Source organism: Carica papaya, chromosome 6, assembly GCF_054855325.1.
Source record: "Carica papaya isolate Zhongbai chromosome 6, ASM5485532v1, whole genome shotgun sequence".
Classification (NCBI taxonomy): domain Eukaryota; kingdom Viridiplantae; phylum Streptophyta; class Magnoliopsida; order Brassicales; family Caricaceae; genus Carica; species Carica papaya.
In genome coordinates, this window is record NC_142314.1 from 12,216,030 (window position 1) to 12,225,761 (window position 9,732).

Below are 9,732 nucleotides of genomic sequence, written 5' to 3' on the forward strand. Positions count from 1 at the left end.
TAATTAATTATAAATTATCTTAATTACCATCTTCAAAACCCGGACTGGAAAGTGCATGCACGTATATATGCATACACACACACACACACACACACACACACACACACACAATCACACACAGAAACTGCTCTTTTTTGTTTTGAGATGATACGTGAATCTTAATAAATTAAAATTACGTGCATGCACTTTGTGGAAAAGGCTATGAGAAGGTTCTATAGTTTAAATAATATATTAAAAATAGAATTTTATTTATCAGTAAAAGAATAAAGCTGAAAAGAAATAAAATAACTAAAGAAAATTAATCTCATTGCTATTATTAATTAATTTTACTTTTTGTTTTTTAATGAGAAAATTGCTTTTTCAGTGGGTCATGAAAAGCCTATAAAACTACTATATATATATATATATAAGGTTTTTCAGTATTCCGTATGAATTAATTTATATTTAATTATTACTAATCTTTTTAATGTTTTCTCCAACTTTTAAACTCCACCCAACTAATTAAGGAGATCATTATTTTCTCAAAATAAAAAATTTAAGGGGGTCATTACATAATATCTATGTACATTGGTCCATGAATTTTAGTTTCTTATTGTAGTTTGGTCTTTATTAGTATATTTATGTGTAAGCTTTTGTAATAACCAAGCCCAAGAAAGAGAAGGGAGCCCAGACCAAGGTAAAAAAAAAATAATAATAAAAAGAAGAGAAAAAGAAATCTTAGCAAAAGAAGGAGGAGGAAGAGAAGAAGAAGAAAGAAGGAAGCATGGTGCGCGGTGCACGTGGCCAGAAAAGAGGATGCCAGACATGCAGTATTGGGCGTGCAGTGCCCGCCGTTAAAGAAAAAGAAGAAGAAGAAGAAGAAAGAGAAGGAGGAGGAGGAATGAAGCATGACACGTGGCGCGCACGATCGGAAGCAGAGTTGCGCGCAATGCTGAGCACGTGGCGCGCGGTGCTGGGTACGTGGCGCTGTGCTGGGTGCACAATGCATGGTACTGGGCGCATAGCATGCGACGCACAGTACTGGGCACACGACACGCGACGCACTGTGTCAGGCGTGCGACGCTCGTTGCTGAAGAAGAAGTAAAACGTGTGTTGGGTGGACCTGATCCACGTGAGGCAGACCACGGCGAGGCGTTCTGGATACGTTCAAAGATCTGTGCGAGGCCAAAAATCAGAAAACTAGAGAGAGACTAAAATTGCACTTTTTCAAGTAGAAAGTTCGAATTCAACACCGATTTCGGTAAAAAAATTTCCACTTACATTCGATTGTTACTTTAAATTAAATTCTTAATCATGTGTATGAAATTTTTAGAAAAATTGAGAATAGAAAACTGAAAAGAGAGCCGACTGTATGGAACCAAAGTTGTTCAAAAATTTTTCAATTTCTTCTTTTGTTAGAGATTTTGGTAAGAATTAAGTTAGTTTTCATTCAGAGATTTTATGTTTTCATAAAATGATTTATTGATATCAAAATGATTAATTTAAAAGTTTGATGGATGATTTAAGTATTTTTCTGGAAGGTGTTTTGCAAAGTTCATATGTAAATGAGTATGTATTGACTCTGGTGTTTTATAGGATATATGTATAATAATATAGATACAGCTATGCCGTGCGTGAATAAATATGTAAAGATGTAGTTATACATAGGTTGCTGTTTGTTTAACGTATAGGATTCCATGTATAAAAAGTAGATATATTCTAGGGTGTGTTTACGTATGTAGCTATATATATATATATGATTATGTGATATGTGTTTACATACATGTAACACCCAAATTATTATTTTTATTTTCGTATTTGAATTTTAGTTTAATTTTTTAATACATCTAATTTATAAGATTTTAATTTAATTTAATTTAATTTAATGAAAATAAAAATAATAATAATGATAAAATATGGTAAAATTATTTTTTGAATTTAATTAAAATTGATTTTGAGAAAAATGGGTAAAAATTTGGATTATGAGGGTGTTTTTGAAAAGAAAATCAGAAATCGGGGGTCAAAATGCAATTTGAAAAAATTGTGCCACGTCAGCAGCCCAGTTAGTAGCCTCGGCCAACCAGGACATGCCGCGTGGCAAGGAACGCTGACACGGGACGGGCCACATGGGCGATCCGCGTGCGCGCAATCGGACGGCCCAGATCCGTTCCCGCGCGCACGGATGGCCCAGATCAAATGTGCGCACGGACGAACCAGATCTCACGCGTACGGACGACCCAAATTCAATCAGATACGGACGACCCAGATCGCGTCGCGATGGACGACCCAGATTTAATCTCAAATAAATCTCGATCGGACGGTCCAGATTAAAACTTGATGGACGGTTGAGATTAAAAGGGAAAGGGTATAAATAACCCCACCCACACCTGACCACAAACCCTAGCCGCTAGTGCCTCGAAGGAGAAGAAGAACCAGACACCGGAGGAGCCGGCCGCCGCCACCTGCCGCCGCACCGGAGAATTTTCCGACCGCCAATTGAGGTAAATTTTCTCCCCCTGTCTCGTTTTTCGATGCTGAATCTGTCTATGGCCAAACCAGAGCCAAACCACTGGCCAATCAGCCGAAAAACCCCGCCGAAGTCCAGCGGCGCCACCGCGGCTTCCCCCTGTTTTTGCCTCCGATGAGGCCCTTCTCGGTATCCGTTCGATGTAATTTTTATACCACTGTGATCATCGTCATTTTCCCTACAGGTTGACCGGAGCAAAACATCAAAACGTGACTCGCGCCGGAGGAGCTGTCGCACCTGAGAGCACCGCTGCCAGTAAGTCTTAGTTTTTCGTGATTTTTTGGCCCACCGAGGGCCCTAGGGTTGTTTTATTGCAGGGATCGATGTAAGTTTGGCCGAATTTGGCCGAAAACAGGTGAAAACGGCCAACCCGAGGCGGATCGCCGCCGTAGGCGGCGGCACCGTTGCCGGAGCACGGCAGAGCCGCCGTGCCAGAATTTTGATATTGGTTGAAAGGGGCCCTAGGTCTGATTTGAGATTTTTTGGGACACGTGCAGGTACCGGTAGTGCGTTTCAGTTTCCCGGTAAAAATTCAGAAAATTTAGGGACAGCTCGTAGGCGCACCGTAGAGCCGATTTCAGACCCCGAAACAAGTAAGGATCTCTCACCCTACCTCCTATCACGACATTAAAGCTTAATAAATAATTAAACGGTATTTTGTGACTTTATAGATATGTATAATTGATTGAGGTTACCAATGGAGCTCGAATCTGATACATTGTTGGTCAGTTGTTATTTGATCTATTTTTCAGTATTAAATGCAGTATGATATTTGATGTATTTATTTTATGGTCTCGTATGCATGAATCATGATTTTTTTTATTATGGTTTGTATTATAGTGAACCCGATACTGTGTTGTCTTATTTGGTGCCAATTACTAGTTTACATGTTTGTGTATGATTGGATGATTGAGACCAAGAAAAATGGCAAAAAGGTTATGTGAATTGATAAATGGATAATGTGGACAGCCTGACTAGATATCCTAGGAGATGGTGGACGGACCGGGTTCGTAGGGAACCCTACCGGGAACGTGGTCTCTCATACCGGACGGAGTATGGAGACCTTATGTGTTTTGGCGCCCATACCGGATGGGTTATGGGGACGGTCCGTTTCACCCTCATACCAGACGGGATATTGAGGTTTATGGTTTTGGCGCCCATACCGGACGGGGTATGGGGACAGCCCTGGAATCAGGTTATTAATGTTAATGGTTCACGTGTAACGGGGACCCCCTATGGATCCCCATGGATACTAGTAGGCTGGTAAAAGAGGAAATTTATTGTCTAATTATTGAAGTGCAAAAGTATGACATGTGTTCTGTTACAAAGTCGATATGATTTTATGATGGTTATAATGTTATTATTTTCATATGTTATTTTCGTGAATCTCACAGAGGTAAGTGGACAGTAAAGGTTTTTATGTTAATGAATGAGTTTATTATAAATGATGCTCCATTGGTCGTTTTTGTTTTCTACTAACCTTTACTTATATGACAGTGAGATAGTGTGATGTCTTTACTGGGTTAGTGTAGCTCATTCCTTACTTAACCATTTCAGATCAAGAAGACGGGGTTCCCGAGCTCGTTCCGCAGGAAGACGACGAGTTAGGCACCTAAAGACTTTATAGTTCTATTTATAGTATTTATTTCGAGTAATCTCTTTTAATTAGCTTATTCTTTCATGTTTTGAGTACGTTTTTAGTTATTGTGCAAGGGATGTTAATCAAAATTTTTATTATGGTTCCGCATTTAAGATTTTTAATACATACATCTTCATTTAAATTTCAGGGCCGTTACATATATATATATATGTTGATATATACGAAGCTATAAGATATATATGTATGTTGGTATGAGTGTAAATAGTCATACGCATTAAATCCATATGTGTACAGGTGTAAAATAATGTAGGTAGTTACGTAGATGTATAAACCGCTTATATGCATATTTGAAGTGGAAATATAGATATATGTATTTTGTATGGGTATAAGTGGTTTATGTATGTTAAATCATAATTAGATGAAATATGTATATTATAAGAAGTATATGTATATATATATATATGTAATTAGAATAGGTTTATGGTTAAATATAATGGTACCAAGAAAAATTTAAGTAAACAATGTGTGTAGATATGTATTACGGTTGCTTCTTGCTTCTGTAGTACATTGGGTGTATGTTTAATATAATGTAAACTGTATATGTTAGACATATATGTATGCATGTGATTGCTTGCTCAAGTGATTTTATGTGTGTGTTTGATATACACATAAGTTCGTTGTTATGTATACTCGTTATGGGTGAAATGAGTGCACATCTCAGTTGTGTAAATAGCTGTGTGAGAGTGATGAGATTGGTTATTGGCAGTGTGAGTAAGAATATAAATTAATACCATTGTTGAATGTGAATTTTCCTTCAAAAATATAAATATAATATTTTGGTAGAAAAAGAATAAAATATCAAGAATATTTGAGTTTTTGAAATTAGGATATGAAATAGAAATAAACTTTAAAGAAGAAAAAGCTTATCAGGTATTATGGGAGCGAGTATACCGACTTGGTACATAGGGTTCAATGTGAGTGTATTCTTAATCGTACAGGAATGAGAAATCTCATACTAGACGGAGTTAAATATTATTTTAATTACGCTCATATCGGACGGGATATTGAGACAATTTATAATTATGACACTCGTTACTGAATAGAGTATAGAGACGACTGGTGAACTGTAAAAGAAAAGTTTATATATCCGCGTGTAGTGGGGATCCCTATGGGCCTCCAGTGATACCAGTAAGGAAAATGAGCCTCCAGTGATACCAATAAGAAAAATGATAATATGTGATGAAAGTGGAAATAATAAGCAACCCTAGTTTCGAATGAAATGGTAAGGAACCCAAATGTTATATTTATTGAGATGCTTATTAATTGTACTTTCTACAGTGTTTCTAACGGTTTCTTAATGTTGTATATATGGATGATTACTAATAAGAGAAAGGAATAAAGATCTTTTTCAGAAAAATGAAAAAGGGATGATGATATGAGTGTTCAACTTTAGATTTTACTTGATAAAATTTGCATTGGTTATATCAAACCTGTATGAATATGTATTTGCATATCTCTACTTTGAATACTACTTTATTCTTACTAAGTCCGTGAAAGTCATTTTAATTCACACCTCAATTCACATCTCTTAGTACAAATTAGTTTAAGTCATGAGGGAGTTCAAGATTAAAAGAAGAGTTCGAATAATATTTTAACTACCTTAGATATTTATTGTAAAGTAGATATGAATATATTATTATAATGTAATTTCAAAAAATTATTATGAATTTTATATATTGTGATTCCGTATAAAATATGTATTATTGATCAATGTAATATTGTGCAAAATTTATTAGGTTTATATATGAGTTAACGTTCATATTTCTCTAGAAAAATCGAGTTGTTATAGCTTTAGCAGGTTATCACGATCAATGTTATTGAAATTTCTTGGCTTGAACATATGTCAGAAAATTTTAGTTTTCTTGACTTTTGCCTCTCTTTCTTATAAATATATATATATATATATATGCGGGGAGAGAGAGAAGGAAAAAGTGGTTTGGTCTCAACGGAGTCAGACCCACATAGTTTTGGCTTTCAATGTACAAAATACTCAAAATAATAAAACTATATATATATATATATATACATGTACGTATATTTCATCAACAAAAATATATTGTGTTTATATATATGTATATATATATAATCAAGGGAATTACGATGCATTTAACTGATTAACGCGACTTTTTCCCGATATTTGGTCAAAATATATTGAAATTAATTGTATAATACATTTTCTTTATATTTTATTTTTTGGTGGTAGATAAATTTTAATGAATGTTAGAACAAGCATAATAAGTTATGTATTTCTTTTTCTTTCAAATAAATTTACATAAAAATATTCATATATTTCATTAGGTGATATTTACACATTAATAATATTAAAATTAATAATAATATAATTTTTTAAAAAACATACATATATAATAAAGAATCATAATTTATAATTTATGGGTAAAAATATCCCATAAGATATGAAGTATTCAACCAAAAAAAAATGAAAGGTGACGTAAAAAAAATTAAGTATTACAATGTGCATGCATTAATTACTTTTTTTGGTATGAGAAATAATTAAATAATTTACTTGTTAATGGAAATTTAATGAGAAAGGAGAAAAAAAAAATATTTGATTTATAATAGTAAGTAATTATATTTTAAAAACATCAAAATTCAAGATTAGCTTTTTCAAATTCATATACAACAATAAAAGGAATCAGCCAGCACCCTGTTTCTTTGCCTTGTTTAATTACATAAACTCCAAAACCAACCACCTTTTGGAAAGCCATCAACAAAATAATAATATTTTGTGTGTGTTATATATATATATATATATTATTACATATCTTCACCCTCGTAAAGGTGACAAGCCAAACTCTCTCGTCTCTCATTTAACTATGCTTCTAGATATTTTGTATATATTCATTTTTTTTTTCACACCAATACATTATACTTATATTTTTAATTTTTTGAAATAAAAATTTATGCATTTTAATAATTATATAAAATTATATATTGATAATAACAAAATTAATAACATAACATCTCTAAACACAAGCACACACAAAATATATAATTTGTTTCAAATTCATATGTTCATAAAAATGTGTGAATATATTAACTATTCAATTATTTTAATTGAACATAAAATCATTTTAATTTTATATGTTTAAGTAAAAATATAAAACTAAAATAAAAAATAAAAAGAATTAGAAGTAAAAAAAAAAAAAAAAAGGTGAAAACTGTAGAGTAAGGATGTAATTAATATAAGAGAGAATTAATTAACATAATTACATCATAAGCATTAGTTTTGTGGTAATAAATAGAATTTTGGTGAACACAACAAGAAAAGTGAAAAAGAAAACACAAAGTAGATTTCTCAATTAACCAACGAACAAAAACAAAACAACAAATTTTCAAAGCCCCACTTCCATCACTCAATTATTTCAAACCTCACTCACACTTTCTCTTCCTTTTTCCTCCCTCCCAAACACAAACCCAGAAACAAATAAATTCTCCTCACCCAAAACCCAAAACTCCCAACACCTTTCCTCTGCTATTATCCCATCATCAAACAGCCATGCTTCTCTCCCTATCATCTCCTCTCCTGCTCCTCACGTTTCTTGTTAAACTATATCTCCTACTTTACACCACCACAGCCAGTAATACCAGCAATGTTTCACACCCTGATTTTCAACTATTTAATGTGAAGGAAACCATTGCAGAGACGAGAAACAACTCTGCAAAACCATTAAAAAGCCAACTCTTTAAGACCCATAAAAATGGAACTAAAGGAGTCTGGAAGTTGAAACTTGTACACAGAGACAAGCTCTCTTTCAAAACTTTCCACGATCATCCCCACCGCTTCCACGCACGCATGCAACGGGACTCGAAAAGCGTCGCCGCCATCGTTCGCCGCCTCTCCGGTGATTCCAAGTATGAGATTCAAGACTTCGGATCCGACGTCGTATCTGGCATGACCCAAGGCAGCGGCGAGTACTTCGTACGAATCGGCGTTGGCAGCCCACCGAGGAATCAGTACATGGTCATTGACTCGGGAAGTGACATTGTATGGGTTCAATGTCAGCCCTGTAACATTTGTTACAAGCAATCCGACCCGGTATTCGACCCGGCCGCTTCCGCTTCCTTCACCGGCGTCTCCTGCGGTTCCGCCGTTTGCGATCGGGTCGAGAATGCGGGTTGTCATGCGGGTCGATGCCGCTACGAGGTCATGTACGGTGACGGCTCCTATACGAAGGGAACGTTGGCACTCGAAACGCTGACGTTTGGACGGACGGTGGTGCGTAATATAGCAATCGGATGCGGGCATAGCAATCGGGGCATGTTTATCGGAGCTGCCGGGTTGTTGGGTCTCGGTGGTGGATCCATGTCTTTCGTGGGTCAATTGGGGGGACAAACGGGTGGGGCATTTAGTTACTGTTTAGTAAGTCGGGGCACCGACTCAACCGGATCATTAGTATTCGGGCGTGGAGCAATGCCCGTGGGTGCTGCATGGGTACCTTTGATCCGCAACCCGCATGCCCTGAGTTTTTACTATATCGGGTTATCCGGTCTCGGAGTCGGAGGAAATCGGGTTACCATACCCGAGGAAATATTTCAGTTAAATGAATTTGGTGATGGAGGTGTTGTGATGGACACTGGAACTGCCGTGACAAGGTTACCAACAGTGGCTTACGAGGTGTTTCGAGACACCTTCATGGCGGAAACAAGGAATCTTCCCCGCGCATCCGGAGTATCCATATTCGATACGTGTTATAATTTATTCGGGTTTGTATCAGTTCGAGTACCAACGGTGTCGTTTTATTTTAAAGGTGGACCAGTGTTAACCTTGCCAGCAAATAACTTTCTAATTCCAGTCGATGACGTGGGGACATTTTGTTTTGCTTTTGCACCCTCTCCAACAGGACTCTCAATAATAGGGAACATTCAACAAGAGGGAATTCAAATTTCATTTGATGGGGCAAATGGGTTCGTGGGATTTGGTCCTAATATATGTTAAATTAAGTAGAATGATGTGAATTAGAGAATTTTTGCTGGAGATCTCTGATCTCATCTCTTAGTTATAATCTATAATGTATACATATATATATATTTTTATGTATGCATTGAAGAAATGATGTATTGATATGAAATGGGTATTTGCCATAGTTATAGCTAAAAGAAGTAGTTTTCTCCAACTGGAATGTGGGTGGGAAACAATGAAAGAAAGATTTAGAGAGAAAAGGGGAGTACGTTTTAAAGTTAAGAAGAAAATGTGGAGAAGAGTCAAACATTTGGAAGAGAGTAGTTAAAAGAATACAAAGAGAAAATAAAAAGGCAATTATTGGGGTCTTAAGGGCTACCCTTTTGTTGTAAGAATAGAGGATCCAAGAGAGTCCTTTTTACTCATCATAATTCATTATAAGTCTCCAATATGTAATTTTTCGGTTAATTGCTGGATACCCTTTTCATTTTTCATCATGTTAAGACATTCTTTTTCTCTCTCACACAAGACTAATAGTGTTTAAAATGATGAGCCCATGGTGGACATGTGAGACTTAGGTCTACCTTTGGTGTGACCTTTGTTTGGGTTGCGTTCCACCAAATGACCCTTTTTTTAAAAAAGCCA

At 35.7% G+C, this 9,732-nt stretch overlaps 1 protein-coding gene across 1 annotated transcript; it reads left to right on the forward strand.

Moving 5' to 3' along the window:
* The first annotated feature begins 7,509 nt into the window (after positions 1-7,509).
* Positions 7,510-9,256, forward strand: LOC110806403 (Eukaryotic aspartyl protease family protein). The gene has a single exon (XM_022031241.2). The coding sequence runs from the start codon at positions 7,684-7,686 to the stop codon at positions 9,121-9,123; it is 1,440 nt and encodes a 479-aa protein (XP_021886933.1). The 5' UTR covers positions 7,510-7,683; the 3' UTR covers positions 9,124-9,256.
* Positions 9,257-9,732: the final 476 nt, after the last annotated feature.